At 39.2% G+C, this 16,627-nt stretch overlaps 1 protein-coding gene across 2 annotated transcripts in view; it reads right to left on the reverse strand.

Moving 5' to 3' along the window:
- Window positions 1-16,627, reverse strand: part of LOC135310915 (rapamycin-insensitive companion of mTOR-like) — a 123,145-nt gene that overhangs the window by 57,353 nt on the left and 49,165 nt on the right. For both annotated transcript variants that reach the window (XM_064440045.1, XM_064440046.1), the window contains 3 exons: window positions 9,143-9,207; window positions 3,419-3,550; window positions 2,331-2,394 (listed from right to left, as the gene is read on the reverse strand). In XM_064440045.1, coding sequence (XP_064296115.1) covers window positions 2,331-2,394; window positions 3,419-3,550; window positions 9,143-9,207 — 261 coding nt within the window. The remainder of the gene's footprint in view (window positions 1-2,330; window positions 2,395-3,418; window positions 3,551-9,142; window positions 9,208-16,627) is intronic.

A 16,627-nucleotide genomic window follows, 5' to 3' on the forward strand; every position in this document is an offset into this window, starting at 1 on the left:
CTAGAGGTATTTAAAAGATGTGTAGACATGGCACTTAGGGACATGGTTTAGTGGTACACTTGGCAGTGTTTGGTTAACGGTTGGACTCAATGATCTTAAGGGTCTTTTCCAACCTAAACGATTCTATGATTCTATAAACACTGCCCCCACAGATTATAGTCAAAAGAGAATCTGAGCAAAGTCTTAAAACAAAAATCAGAAACCAAGTTTAAAAAGTTTAAAGTTGTTTTTCTTTTCTCTTCCTACACTACTTTCACCTGCACTGTTTTTTAAACAAGGTTATCATTAAGTGCCTTTTATAAATTCGTAAAACAGGATATTTTAAATTTTGTTATTCTACTCTATGAAAACAAAGCGAAGAAAGTGAGAGAATGTTTTAAAGTTTTATGTTTATTCTATTCTTACATGGGCATTTTTGCCATCAGAGATGAGGTTATAGAATTGCATCCATACTTTGGAACAGAAAACAGTTCTGAGATGCTGGTGAAACCCAGTTCAGCTCTTCCACAGCTCATAGTAAATTATCTCCCACACAAATTAATTAAATCTGATAGTTACATTCACCATTCATTCTCCTCTCCTAAGACCTTCATATAAATCTTTTAGGAATCCTGGTATCAAACTACTGAGTCTGAGATCTTGCAGGAGATGAGGAGAGATGGAAAAAGGGCAAGAGCAGGGTAATTAAAAGACACTGTGAAAATACAGAATGTGCCATTCAGGACATGTGTCACAGCATCCTTTGTGAGTGAGAGATTCTCAAGTATTGACTGCTCTGTGCCAATGCATGCTTAACTGCTGCAGCCCAGACATGACATGAAAAAGGTGTTAACTTTACTTGTAGCCAGGTTGGGTGGCTTTTTTTTTTTTTTGCCTGACATCATCTTTTAAGAAACAAGGATGTTCTAGGTAGCAAAAGATGTTAGGAAACATCATTCATCAACATAGTTCTCAGCATCAGAGAATCATCAGCATCCCTCTACACAGCACGTACATCCCATGTCCTTGCATAATGATGGGGGGGGGGAAGCACTTGTGATCAGCTGTATGATTCTTTTAACATTTATCTCTCAGGATCATTTTTTTAAAGTCAAACTAATAGATTTATTTCTCTTGCTTCCTCTTGTTTCTTTCAAGCAAGACAGAAGTCTGCTCAACTAGGACATGTTCAAGAAAGCCCAAGAATATGAGGACAAATTTCTGACCCCAATAAAACAAATTCATTAAAAATGTGTTTCCATTCCATCTTCTGATTTAAGTTATTCTGGCCCTATACTGAAGGTCTTTTTAAAACCAGATTAGCATAGAAATTTTATAAATTGTGACTTCTTCAAGGATCCATTCTTTTATTGTTGTGATTTTTGTTCAAGTTTTAACACTGTTTTTGGCACAATTTTTAATCAAGCATATTGTCTCTTCTGTAAAAAACCAAGTGAGCTCATTTTAAGAATAGAAATTGCATATCAAGCTTCCATATTTTCAACCCATATATATATATATATATAAAAATACACATACACACAAAACAGATTAAATGCACAGCACTCCTGGGGAACCATTCTTCCAAATACTTCAAACCTTACTTGAGTCTTTGGTAGTTTTTCCTAAGATGCTCAGTAGCAGAAGAATGTAAGCAAGATAAAGAATAGCGAAATCCAGTACAAAGGCACAGTACTATATTCCCTGAAAAAAATAGCTTCAGTAGCTCTATATGCCAATTTCTCTAGGATGAACTTGAAAATGCAACTACTGCAGCTTCAAACATCTCACATCCATGCATACACAGTATGGTAACCACCACAGACTAACTATGTCTTATCATGTATCTGAGAAAAGAACTACAGATAGCATCAACCTCTATGGATAAAGCAATAAGGCTAGAAGCGTTCCTTCAACTGATTATTCCAGCGATGGCAATTTGCCTTATTTCCCAAATGGCAGAGTGTCTCCTATCCTTGATTTACAGATGCATAAACACATTATACAATAAAGTTAAATCATTAGATGAAACATAATATGGTTCTTATACCCTTGCATTAATCGTTTGAGAGTTTTTTCCCAAAATCTTGTCCAGTTTGATCTCTATCAAAGGAAAATTAGCAGGATTTTTCTAGCCCACTCAAGATTCTCAGTGGTACAAGATTAAAATCAAAACAAGTCTCAGCACTACCCCTCGTCTCTTTTGAATTATCAGCTATAACTTCTTCTCACATGATAAAGTAAGGTAAGGTATTAGAGATTATGTGAAAAAAAACCTGCTGATGGAGAAAACTTGGAGTCAGCACAGCTGATTGGCATAGCTGATAAGACCATATATAGTTAGATTTTACCTTTCTGACTAATCGAAGTGCTTGCGTTCTTTCTACTTCATTACTCTGCTGTATGTCAATACACCTAAAATAAGTTAAAAAACATTTTGTTTATAACAGGTAAGGTGAAAGTTAGTGTTGTTAACATCTCACATTAATATTTATGCAACTGAATAAACAGAAGAATATTATGACTGACTGTTTAAAAATTCTGCCTTTCAGCAAGTATACTCATTATGATTGGTCAATTAACTTCATTTTATATTTTTCCAGTTATCTTCATGATAATTAAATCACTAGAATGTTCTCAAATATACAGTGACAAGGTATAACAGCTTCAACAAATATTTTCTGAGCTAGCTGCATTTGTCATTTCAAAAGAAACTAAACAAGTATTTGTAATGTTTCACATCAACATGTTTTGTGTGTGTTCTCAGATCAGAAAAGTCCTTTTGCTCCAACAAAATTAAACAGCACACTAAAATTTACTCTGTGTGTATATTTATAAACAGAAATACACACATGTATATTAAATCCAACAAGATTTTAACAAAGGAAGCACTAGAAATTATAATATTTACATCTACTCATGATGCTGATCTTATTACCTCATTATTAGTTTGCCCTTTGGTATTCTTCTGTTGTGTCACAGGGTATACTTAGATTACAAATTGTTGGGCATTAACTACTTCTTTCCCCTGGCTTTGTACTAGAGGCTACAAAGCACTATAATACAAAGAATCAGAACAACTCCCATAAAACAACTTAAGACATGAAAATTACTGAGGTTTCAACCTTCTAATAACACTACAGATTAATTTATGATTAATGGCATTTACGATTCAAAAACATCTATAATTTGTCTAATTTTTTAATTACTCATATCATATATTAGGATAGCATTTTATTTGGATTAGCTGGTGTGATGTATAATCCCTCTATTTTTAAAGAGGGACATTATTCATATTGAAGAAAAATTACTTTTATAAAGCTACATATCAAGAATGTAAGAGGATATGAAAACACTTTTTCTCACTTGTCTCAACCACAAAAAAAGACAAGTGATTTACAATTGTATACTTTACAACAAGGAAGGAAGGGAAAATTACCTGGCTATCAAGTAATCCACTTTCAGTTTTAGCACCTTCTGAAGAATACTGGAGTCTCGAATGAGATAGCGGAGGGCTCGCAATCCTGCTGCTCGCACCTCTTTTGCTTCATTTAGTAAAGCTAACCGCAGACTACAACAAAGAAAACAAGGGGAACAAACAATTATTTAGCAGCAGGTAGACTTCACCACCTGACATGCAGCTACTACCTACTCATTTAAAATAAAAAGTTTGATTTTTAAAGAGAAATATTCTGCATTAATTGTCTGTCTTTGAGATATTCACCTGTACATCCCAGAAGGCAAACCTTCACCCTACCGGCAGATATAGACAATATATTAATCTGAAAAAGCCACAAACCAATTTTTAAATTTTTTTAAAGAAAAGTTTGTACATCCCTGAAGTTATATATGTCCAAGACTTGCATATGACTTGTTATTTGACAAAACAGCTGACTACAATATTAGTCCTGAAAATGTATTCTGGATTAGTTACATTTTTAAAGAAAATTAACAGGTGGAGAGTATTTCCTCCTCTGCTAGACTGCCAATCTATAAGCATGAGTCCTCAAAACAATGTCTTGACACCTAACAGAGACAAATTTGCACCTTAAGTAATTATACGCACCACTCACTAAAGATGTTATAGCACCAATATGTTTACATGGAATATGAGAGTCATAAATTAAGCAGCCACACACAACACAGATTTCTACAGGTTTAATTTCAAAATATAACCAAAACGTATTTTTCTTTAGACAGATTTTGAAAGCATTTTGCTTGCACTGAGGCAAGTTTCCTAAACATAACTGTCATTATAATGCATTTTCCTAAATTTACTAGCTACGTAAAAAGAAAGGAGATTTTTAAGACCTCCAGACACGGAGTTTGAAAGTATTAAGTGACACATTGTCCTTTTGAAGGCCCTCAAAAGACTCAAAAGATTTGCCCCTCTTCTTTGACTACACGGGAAGAAAAAAAACCCCACAAAACCCAAAACCAAACACACACAAAAAACCCTCAAAACACAAGACCCAAAAACCACCAAAACCCAACAACAAAAAAAAAACCCAAACCACAGAACACGAAAAGAACCCCAACCCTCAGCCACATATTTTAATAGGATTGGTTTAGTGGACATCTAAGAATGTAAATACTTCAGCCGGTGAGAATGAATTTCAACCTATACAAATTGATTTTTTTTTCATCTTCTTATTCTAGGATGTTCATGCATGGTAATCAGCTATTTCAAGGCCAAAGTCTTCAGAATCTTTCTGCAGATCAGCCAGCCTGTGTGAAAGTCACTATAACAGGAACCTACTTCCAGGCAATGTCTAGACAAAGTAGAAAGGCTGCAATACTTTATGCAAATGAGGGTGAACGGATTATTACTTTCAGCACCAAGTAGGGAATTACTTCAAGATGACCATCACTGCAGTAATATCAAATATGACCCTTCACATAAGAGTGCCACTAATTGTCTATCTGTATTTACTTTAAGCCGAGCTAGAAGCAAATAAGAAACAGATTCTCAATATTGTGAGGTTAAGAAAAATTCTTCCTCTAAAAAAGCTGAACTAGGAGAGATTTATTCCCAAGTCATTCAAAAAAAGCAGACAGAAGGAAAGACAAGTAACTCTCCAACTGTGTTGAGTAGATAATAGGCATTCTTTAGATCACAAATCATGCTTTGTTTCTGGTGTTGCAGATTTGCAGGGATGGAGGTGTGAGGGATGAGCACATGAGACTCAGTTGTTGTTAGTGATATTTTTCTATTTGGACTTTTACCTTGCAATTTGCAATTGGTTTGGATACACCAGTTTAAGACACTTCAGCAGAATTTCAATTTAGGACAGAAGTTACCCATTACTCATGAAAACAGTGTTGTTGCTACCCATGACATTTCTTATTAGGACAGCCAAATACTGAATCTGGATTCCCACCCCCCAACAAGTGCATTACTTTTATATTTGAGAGGAAAACATCTCTTGAAAGGCAGAACAAAACAATTTTTAGACAAATAGTTTCTCAAAAGCAATTAATGCTTTGAAAGCTTGTTCTACATCTCACAAGAGGAGGAAATTCTTAATTTGTAGACAGAAGTTAATTTAGAATTGGCAACAGTGAAACCACAAGAAAGGACAACATTATTATGAGATTCAACATCCAAAAGCAGAAGGGACCAGAAAGAGATGTGTCCCTATCTTTAAATAGTGAGAATGCAATGAAAATATATAGCTAGCCAAAAAGACATAGCCCTAAAATAAAGGCTATAAAAATCCATAAAGGTCCAATGAAATCAATGACACATAAAAGCGTACAAGGCTGAATAAAAACCTCTCAATTAAAAACTAAAAAAAACCCCACCAGTCAATGACTGAACTGCAAAAAATATGAGAGGATGTAGCACAAGCAAAAAGAGAAACCTGACCTTATAAAGCCAGTTAAAATATGCTACAGCAGGCAGAAAAAAAATATGTAGGAAAACCTACACATGCGTCTGTATGTGTCTGCATGTTCTGACTTCTCTGCTGTACCACAAGGAGAAAACTTGAAAAATGAATCAGACCTACTGGATAATTGAAAAGGAAAGGGAGAAGGAATGAAGCAAATAAGAGAAACAAGCACTTTCTTCATACTAAGTGTCGTGGTTCAGCTGGCAGCCCAGCCCCACACAGTCGCTCGCTCACTCCCCCACCAGTAGATGGGGGAGAGAATCAGAAGGGTAACGCTCGTGGGTTGGGATAAGAACAGTTTAATAATTAAAATTAAAAGAAGCAACAACAAAAATGCAATGTAAAGGAGAACAACGAGAGGCGCAAAGCAGAGGGCGAACGGAGGGGAGAGGGAGAACGGACCGCACGTGACACAGCCGCTCACCGACCCGACGCCGCGCCCAAGCCGCGAACTGCCCCACCACCACCACCACCCCCAATATACTGGTCATGTTGTCACATGGTTTGGAATGAACATGCCATTGGCCAGTCGGGGTCAGCTGCCCCCACCATGGCCCTGCCCCTCCCAGCCCCCCCACCCCGCCACGCGGCAGAGCGCGGGAAGCTGGAAAGGTAGCCGACCCCCACAGTGAGGAGAATTAACCCCTTCTCAGCCAAAACCAGAACACTAAGTCATTGCTTTAGAAGTCTGCATGAAGACTCATATCCTAAAGTCTTTTTTATTGTACTAAATATGAGTTAGACTAAGAAGTGAAAATTATGTAAGAACTGAAGGAAATTCGTCAGTAAGTATTGTCACTGGCCCACCAACCTTCACATTTAAGTGTTTGAAAAGGATATTAACATGAATGAACTGCATATATTCGCTAGCACCATATTATAAATGGTAGTGGCCAAGATGGAGCAAAGGTGATAAACAGGTCTATACAAAAAGGATTCCAAAGTGCATCCAGAGGACTGTTTATCATCTTTAAAATAAAATTGGTTAGCCATATGAAGCACCCAGAAGAGTTTACACAAACTGTATTCTGTTAATCTTTTGAAAGACTTGAAAGAAGTTATTATAATAGTTTATAAAAAGGCATAAAGTGTTGCTGAAGATTGTATTAAGGGATATAGAGAGGTTATAGGGTGATGAAAAGTAGTTTCACAAATCAAAATCTGAAAAGATTAATTCAAAGAGCAGAGGTGAATGGAAGATTTTAATCCCGACAAATTTTTGTCCTGATTCTTTATCCAGTTAAGTACTAGGTTCACAACCTCCTTTTGTAGGCGCTATTCAATATACAATTCATGATTTCGAGAAAGGAATGGAGGGGAGGGGGGAATACAGAGGGCAACGTTGTTTATATTAACAATAGGATGGGGTTATGAGAAACTCCAGGGGGATTTAAAAAAGTATCTGTATGCATATTTAACAAGATGGTGAAGATAATTCAAGATTGCTAGATGTGAGTTAACACACATCAACATAAGAAGTGTTATAAACCCATACTACATGATTCTAAAATAGCCATCAGATCAAGAAAATTATTTTGATATGCATACTCCATGCACATCTGTGGCTGAAAGAGCCAAAAAGACATCATGATTGTGTAAGAGAAAGTAAGCGCAGTATTTTAAGTGTCACTGCAGAAATGAAAAGAACTTTCTAAGACAGCATTAAGGCTGATAAAAATTAAGACTGATTAAAAGCCTGGAAGAACTAACAAAGGATGCAATAGGAAAGAATATTCATTACCTATTACAGGATCTTTTTTTAACCTTTTTCTAAGGCATCTCATCTACTCACTACAGAAAGATAACAACGGTTTTGACAAATCTCCGTTTGATCCAGTCAGGTAATTATGAAAATTCTGAATTTTGCTTTTATGGCCAAAGCCTCTCGGCACATTACTAAAAGACCTCAAGAGTTTGAGGCCTACCAGCACTCCATTTTCTTTGTGGCTCAAGGCTTCCTCTCAACTGTCAATACCAGCAAGACTCACTCACACTGGGAATGACAACAAAATGTGTCACTATTATCTCCATCTGGTGGCAGGAAGAAACTATAATCAGGTACCTGGACTAACAAAATACTAGAAAGAGAATGAGTTCTAAAAACCAGATTTTTAGCTTGAGAATAATTGCAATTATTGCAGACAACTGCAGACTAAAGACAACTGTCTTTAGCTTGGGCAAATATTTCATCAAAGTTACTGATCCCAAAACCTAGAACTTTATAGGAAATCTATACTTATTCTTGATTATTATTGATTCCCTTAAAGTTTAATGCTTTAAGGTTAGCCATTCATACTTCATGAATGCAGAAAACTCACACAGTATTTTCTTGCATCCAAATAACCTTTCTTGTTTTCAAAGAAAAACAAGTTTGTTCTGTAGAACAACAAGGTTTCCCTACGGAAATTAAGATAATGTTGAGAACATCAGCAGAGCAAATTACAGAACTTGCATGTTATTTCCAAAGGAATATCCTTAGCCTACCTCAAGGTCATTTCCTAAATTAATTAATTTAAAAAGTTCAGTATTTGCAAGTTACTCAGAGTAGCTGTATAGCAAAATAACCTGCAAACAGAATACTACTGCAGAATGGCTATAACCCTGTAGGGCAAATTTTTTAAAATTGCTTGAAAAGTCTGTATTTCAGAAAAAAAAAATCCATCCTATAAATATTTTTGAAGAACCACCAACCAGCATATTTATGGTTGTTAATATCTGAGTATTTGGGTTGTATGCTTGAACTTGAAAATTATCACTATAGCAGAATAATCTACATATATGCATAAAAAATTTGCTTCTTGTGTACATACACAGAGGAATCACTGGACTGACCAAAGTAACGTCATAAACCAAGATAATTTTCCTGTTACCTGTCTTTAATTTTTTGAGAAACCATTTCTGGCATTTTTTTAAGTAGGGGGCTATTTTTCTTCATGTGTCTGCTGAGAACGTTTTTATCTGTTCCTTATCAATATCCTTAACTGCATTTGGATTAGCAGATCTTTCTGCAAACTTTTTCCTATAAAAACAAACAATAGTCTTTGTATAACTTTTTAAGACTTGTATTGGAGGAGTTTTTTCCCCTCTTTCCCTGAAAGAATATATTTGATTTTACTCAAAATATTTGTAAGGATATATATTTGCATTATGAAATCTCAAACACGTTAGAACTACAAAATACTAGCTCAAAAGTGCAAATAAAAATTATTTAATTGCACCTAGAACAATTAAAGTACCCTAGTATTGCTCTAGCACTCCTTGCTACTTACCATATTATGATGCTGTCATACGTAAAACCTAGCTTTTCTTCAGCATGGCCAGTATTACAAAGAAGCTGAAAATAAAAGAAAACATCTATTACTTATAAGTCTTTAAAAATTACTATATAAAACTGGCAATGATTTCTGGCAGTGCTTTCAAAGGAAGCTGAGGAATTTCATTCATGGCAAGGGGAAACTTAACATCTTCAGACTTCCCTGAGGATTTCTGCTGTCAGTATTCTATGCCTATATACACCAGACACACAAACCTGTGGCCTCTCGTGCAAGCTTTTCTCTAGTATAATTGTGTAAGCTGCCTACTGGTCAATTTTTCAACTCCAGATTGCTCATCCTGCTGCCTCTTTAAGCTCTTCTCAGAAGAGCCATTAGTTATGCAATCGGTAACCTGAGCAGAGATAAAAAAGACTGAAGTCAAAGCACATCTGCATTCAAAAAGAGGGCTTGGGTGAGAGTTCTGAAGCAAAGATTGACACTGATGATCCACTGTCATGTTTCACCACAGCAGCACAGGCATAGAAAAAAAGGCGCTGCCAAGTGTCCCCTAACTGACATTTGGCCTGGCCTGCCATTGCTTCCATAGAATTTGTACCTCTGAAAAAAATCAGCACAAAGGTTGAATTTATGCACACAAAAAGACACCAATAAATTGCCGCAAATTCTGAATGTTTAAATCACATCTGCCCGTTTTGAGCACGAGACTGACAATTTACAAGTGCAGTTTTTACGTCCAAAACCAATCTCAAAAGGAGCAATCCAGTGTGTGCTTATGTTTTAGCCTCTTGAGAAAAGGAAAACGGTCTCTTCTGTAAGAAGATCTGCTGTTGCTCTCCTTTACAAGAGCCACAAAGAAATTTCTAGTAATCTTATTTACTATACCTAGCTAAAATTATAAAATACTTTAATAATACATCCAAATCCCAAAGCACTTCCAAAAATTCAAGTGACTAATACTGATTGCAGTAGCTTTGCACTTTGTCCTTTTTGAAAGAGATTCAGTTTTGCGTTCAGTTCTGAGCCACTGCGGTATTAACAGTTTCTCCTTGATAGAGTTAGAACTGTTATGACTAAAACTTCTTACTTCGGGGGAGTCAGAAAAGCTTCAAGACAAGAAGGTCCTAAACAAATTTATGATGACAACATTTGACCTTAGAAAAGTAGATGTACAGAACCATAAAGAAAAGGAACTGCAGAGTAAAACACTAAACCAGAAGAGACTATCCCTCGAGGACAGTATATAGTAATCTCAGAACTGAGTTTGCACAAAAGAAAAACTTAACTAGCAGACACAGTGAGGAAGAGTATATCCTTCATCCAGAGACCCTTGGCAACCACCTTGAGACACCAACAGGCAGGCACAGGTGACATTTGCATATGGTAATGAGTTATTGGGAAATTAATGAATATGTATATATTTTCCTCAGGAAAACTAATGAATATGTATGTAAAGCTTGTCTAAGTTATGCAACTAACCCTGTGTGGGCACGCACCCTAGGAGGAGTGGTCCCCTGTGCGTCCAGTGCTACAATAAAGAATACCTGCTTAGTAGTTGTTCAGACTACTGAGTCCTGATTTTGTCTCTTCACAGTATCAATTTGGTGACCCAGGTGGGACCCTCTCTGCTTGGCTGCAGGACCCGCTGAAAGTCAATATTTATTTGCATTTGAACGGGAAAGCCCTACCACTGGTAGGAAAACCCAGCTTACCTGGACAGTGTTACCCCAAGGTATTAAAAATAGTCCAACAATCTTTGGAAATCAATTAGCACGAGAACTTGAAACGTGGGATCCGCCCTCCAGGGAAGGAGTCCTTTCACAGTATATGGACGACTTATTAATAGCAACTGAAACAAAACCTAATTGTATACAATGGACTACCAGTTTGTTGAACTTTTTTGGACTAAATGGGTATCGAGTCTCTCAACAGAAAGCTCAGATGGTGTGGTGTGCTGGTTTTGGCTGAGAAAGGGTTAATTCTCTTCACTGTAGTGCCTGTAGTAGCCAGGGACCTTTCCAGCTTCCCATGCTCTGCCACATGGGCAAGAGGCTGGGAGGGGCAGGGCCACAGCCAAGACAGCTGACCCCAACTGGCCAATGGGACGTTCATTCCATACCATGTGAGGCCATGACCAGTATATTAATGGGGGCAGTTGGTAGATATGGGTTGTTGTGGCTTGGGGACTGGTGGTGTCTGGTTGGTGGGTGGTGAGCGGCTGCGTTGCGTGCGGTTTGTTTCGGCGGTTCGTTCCCCCTTCCCCGCCCCGGGGGTTTGTGCCTCTTGTTGTTTTCCTTTCCATTGCATTTCTGTTCTTGTTTCTTTTAATTTTAATTATTAAACTGTTCTTATCTCAGCACACAAGCATTACCCTTCTGATTCTCCGCCTTGTCCCACTGGTGGGGGAGTGAGCGAGCAGCTGTGTGGGGCTGAGGTGTTGGCTAAACCCCAACAGTCTTTTTTGGTGCCCAACGTGGGGGCACAAGGGTTTGAGATAATAACAGCTGCTGGTCACAGCACCATGTTGTCCTTTTTGCAGTACCTGTTAAAGATGGGTGTTGGTTTGTTTAGTCTGCTGTGATTAGTAATGTTTTGCCTAAGAGATTTGCTGTGCAAAAACTGGTTGTCAGTTTTATCTGGTATTTGGGGTTTTTGCTGAAACCGTTACTGTACTTCGGATACCACCTTGTTGAGGCAATTAGCAATTATACCTCCTCCTCTGAGAGATTTTATATGGAGGAAATACAGAATGGTATCTTTGCAACTTTGTTCTATGATGTCTCTGCCTCTATTACAACAACCTTTTTGTATCTTGAACATCCTTGGGTGGTTAAGGTGCACTTATTGTTAGCTTTTGGGCATGTTGTTTTGGTTTTGACTAAGCAACTTAAGAATATCACCCAGAAATCTGCCCCAAGGCTTGATAGTTACGAGTGGCAGGGCATGTGGGATAGCATGGGCAAATACATAGGGCAGTGGGCACCCCCAGTGTTTTGGAGCTTTACCCCTGAACAAGTGCAGAATCCTGAAAAACTAGTAGAATATTTGGAGAAAGTATGTTGTTACGCTGGGAACTCCAGAGAGACACAGATAACTGCAACGTGCTGGGGCCTGGCCCATGTGTACTGAACTCTCTTCTGAAGGCGAAAAGAAGGTCTCTGGATTGAAAGGCGAAGTGACAGGACCCACGGCCACTCCAGCCCTGATGCCGGGCCCCGCGGCTGAATCGGAGAATCAACCCATACCAGTATCAGTCACTCCCATTCACAAGAACAAATAGTGGAAGTGGAAGTCAACTCGTTAAGAAAGGTTTGATGAATAAGCGAGGCCATGACGAGCAGAGGAGGAAGAAGTCATAAATGAAACGGAGACCACCCGATCCCTGTCCTTGAGTGAGTTGCAAGATGTGCGAATAGATTTCGGCCATTGTCTAGGTAGAGCACATGGTCACCTGGCTGCTCTGATGCTGGGATAATGGGGCCAGTAGCCTGGAATTAGAGGGAAAAGAAGCCAAACAGCTGGGATCCCTTTCTGGGGAAGGGGTCGTTGACAAAGCAATTGGGAAAAAAACACAAGCCCTCAGCCTCTGGAGGCGACTCCTGTCCGGAGTGAAGGAAAGGTATCCCTTTAAAGAAGATGTTACATATCGCCCAGGAAAATGGACAACTATGGAGAAAGGCATCCAGTATCTAAGGGAATTAGCTGTGTTTGAGGTGATTTATGGTGACCTGGATGATCAACAGTCATCCAAAGATCCAGATGAAGCCGAGTGCACACGACCCATGTGGCGGAAGTTTGTACGGAGCGCACCATCTTCGCATGCAAACTCATTGGCAGTAATGTCCTGGAAAGATGACGAGACACCAACGGTGGCTGAGGTGATTGATAGACTCCGTGATTACGACACAAATACCTCTTCCTCGCTCGTCTCTGCTGTGGAGAAACTATCCCAAGAGGTCCAGCAACTCAAAGAAGATCTGTACTACTCCCCACCTCGTTCAGTTCTGAGCCACTGCGGTATTAACAGTTTCTCCTTGATAGAGTTAGAACTGTTATGACTAAAACTTCTTACTTCGGGGGAGTCAGAAAAGCTTCAAGACAAGAAGGTCCTAAACAAATTTATGATGACAACATTTGACCTTAGAAAAGTAGATGTACAGAACCATAAAGAAAAGGAACTGCAGAGTAAAACACTAAACCAGAAGAGACTATCCCTCGAGGACAGTATATAGTAATCTCAGAACTGAGTTTGCGCAAAAGAAAACTTAACTAGCGGACACAGTGAGGAAGAGTATATCCTTCATCCAGAGACCCTTGACAACCACCTTGAGACACCAACAGGCAGGCACAGGTGACATTTGCATATGGTAATGAGTTATTGGGAAATTAATGAATATGTATATATTTTCCTCAGGAAAACTAATGAATATGTATGTAAAGCTTGTCTAAGTTATGCAACTAAACCTATGTGGGCATGCACCCTAGGAGGAGTGGTCCCCTGTGCGTCCCGTGCTGCAATAAATACCTGCTTAGTAGTTGTTCAGACTACTGCGCCCTGATTTCATCTTTTCACAGCATCACCTTAGTGAGGAATTCAGGAAGCATTTGTGCCAACTAGTGAATGCCCCTGTTCTACAATTATTACAATATATCGAACTCCGTGCCATTTTCATGTTCTGTACTAAGTGCAAGGTCCTGCACCTGGGTCAGCGCCACCCCCAATATCAATACAGGCTGGGGGATGAAGGGATTAAGAGCAGCCCTGAGGAGAAGGACTTGGGGGTACTAGTGAACAAAAGGCTGGACATGAGTCAGCAAAGTGCGCTTGCAGCCCAGAAGGCCAACTGTAGCCTGGGCTACATCAAAAGAAGCGTGGCCAGTAGGTGAAGGGAGGTGATTCTACCCCTCTACTCTGCTCTGCTCTGGTGAGACCCCACCTGGAGTACTGTGTCCAGCTCTGGAGCCCTCAGCACAAGGACATGGACCTGTTGGAGTGGGTCCAGAGGAGGGCCACAAAAATGATCCGAGGGTTGGAGCACCTCTCCTATGAGGATGGGCTGAGAGAGTTGGGGTTGTTCAGCCTGGAGAAGAGAAGGCTCCAGGGAGACCTTACTGCAGCCTTCCGGTACTTAAAGGGGGACTATAGGAAGGATGGGGACAGAGTTTTTAGTAGGGCCTGTTTAGATAGGACAAGGGGTAATGGTTTTAAACTAAATGAGGGTAGATTCAGACTCGATATAAGGAAGGTATTTTTTATGATGAGGGTGGTGAAACACTGGAACAGTTTGTCCAGAGAGGTTGTGGATGCCCCATCACTGAAAACACTGACAGGGCTCTGAGCAACCTGATCTAGTTGAAGATGTCCCTGCTCATTGCAGAGGGGGTTTGGACTAGAAGACCTTTAAAGGTCCCTTCCAACCCAAACCATTCTATGATTTATTATATGTATTTACTACTAACAATAAGAAATTTATAATAAACTAAATGAATTGTTAAATTAAGGCTACTGTAAACTGAAATATTTAACGTGTTCCGTGCTCCTGCTCTACTGTTCACCTCCACCTGAAAAATCAGCATACTGCACAGAAACTCTGCTTTTAAGTAAACCCATTTTATTAGCATGAAGATTGAAATTCAGACACTTAGGTTTATGCTCAATGAGTACAAATTCTTCCAAGGACCACATTACAGTGGTTTGTTGTTGTTGGGTTTTTTTACCACAATTATTATTCATATTGTGAGAAAAATGCATAGCAGTAATGCTGAAATCCAAAGTTGTTAATGAGACAGATTATTAAATTGGCCTGAATCAGCTCCATATTTGGGCTCAAATAATATAAGTTATTTGAAATATTTGGGATTTTGCATTTTTAACAGTGGCTATAATCAAAGATGATTATAAAACATAAGGAAAGCTATACAACCTATTTTTCCCCACCTTTCAAATTTAAGTGATTATAAAACTAGGCAATTGCATATATTAACTGGTTATGACAGTATGTTCACTTCTTAGCATCAATGTATTTTTATACCATGTTCTTGGACTGCCTTAAGGCCACCACTGCTGCTTTAGCATTTCTATTGACAAGATATGAACTCTAAAAATTGTAAGCAGAAGTGTGATAAGCCAGTGAGTAAAAACAGCTCACTGCTCAGTTTCAGATGAGTACATCAATAGTAGTTTAGGCTCATCATTTATACATCTAAACCTTTCCCCATCATTCCACCCCAAACACAAATGAGAAATCTTAATTTGACATACCAGATTATCTTCAACAATATTTTTTCCTACTTAAAAAAAACACACCCCAGAATTATAATTCTGATGTAAGAAAATTAAAAAAAAAAAGAACCCACATTTCTGAAAAAGCTGCTACTGTGTGGAACATGAGTGCATTTTTGAAGTGAGTCTCCTGTCATTGCACTTACCATGCTTTGGTTTGCATCTTGAGCAGTCCTAAAATGAAACTAAAGCAGACGACACGTTCCAGGAACCCACCTAACCTGCTGCAATTGCTAAAGGGCATTCAGTTCACTGGACTATAACTCTAGTCTAGTGTGCTGGTTTTGGCTGAGAAGGGGTTAATTCTCCTCACTGTGGGGGTCGGCTACCTTTCCAGCTTCCCGCGCTCTGCCGCGTGGCGGGGGGGGGCTGGGAGGGGCAGGGCCATGGTGGGGGCGGCTGACCCCGACTGGCCAATGGCAGGTTCATTCCATACCATGTGACACCATGACCAATATATTGAGGAGGGGGCAGTTGCAGCGCCAGCGTGGAGGCGGCGCGGTGTCGGGTGGCAAGCGGCTGCAGCGTGTGCAGTTTGTTCCGGCGGTTCGTTCCCCCTCTCCCCTCCCCTCCCTTTCCCCCCCTCCCCCGGGGCTTTGCGCCTCTCGTTGTTCTCCTTTACATTGCATTTCTACTGTTGTTTTCTTTTAATTTTAATTATTAAACTGTTCTTATCCCAACCCACGAGCGTTACCCTTCTGATTCTCTCTCCCATCTACTGGTGGGGGAGTGAGCGAGCGACTGTGTGGGGCTGAGCTGCCACTAAACCACGACAGTCTTTTTGGCGCCCAACGTGGGGCTCAAGGGTTGGAGATAATAACAGCTTGCTGGTCACAGCATCATGTTGTCCTTTTTGCAGTTGGTGTTACAGATTGGTGTTGATTTGTTGAGTCTGCTGTGATTAGTAATGTTTTGCCTTAGAGATTTGTTATACAAACACTCGTTGTCAGCTTTATCTGGTATTTGGGGTTTTTGCTGAAACTGTTACTGTACTTCGGATACCACCTTGTTGAGGCAATTAGCAATTATACCTCCTCCTCTGAGAGATTTTATATGGAGGAAATACAGAATAATACCTTTGCAACTTTGTTCTATGATGTCTGTGCCTTTGTTACAACAACGTCTTTGTATCTTGAACATCCTTGGGTGGTTAAGGTGCACTTATTGTTAGTTTTTGGGCATGTTGTTTTGGTTTTGAC

Source organism: Phalacrocorax carbo, assembly GCF_963921805.1.
Source record: "Phalacrocorax carbo chromosome W unlocalized genomic scaffold, bPhaCar2.1 SUPER_W_unloc_9, whole genome shotgun sequence".
NCBI classification, from domain to species: domain Eukaryota; kingdom Metazoa; phylum Chordata; class Aves; order Suliformes; family Phalacrocoracidae; genus Phalacrocorax; species Phalacrocorax carbo.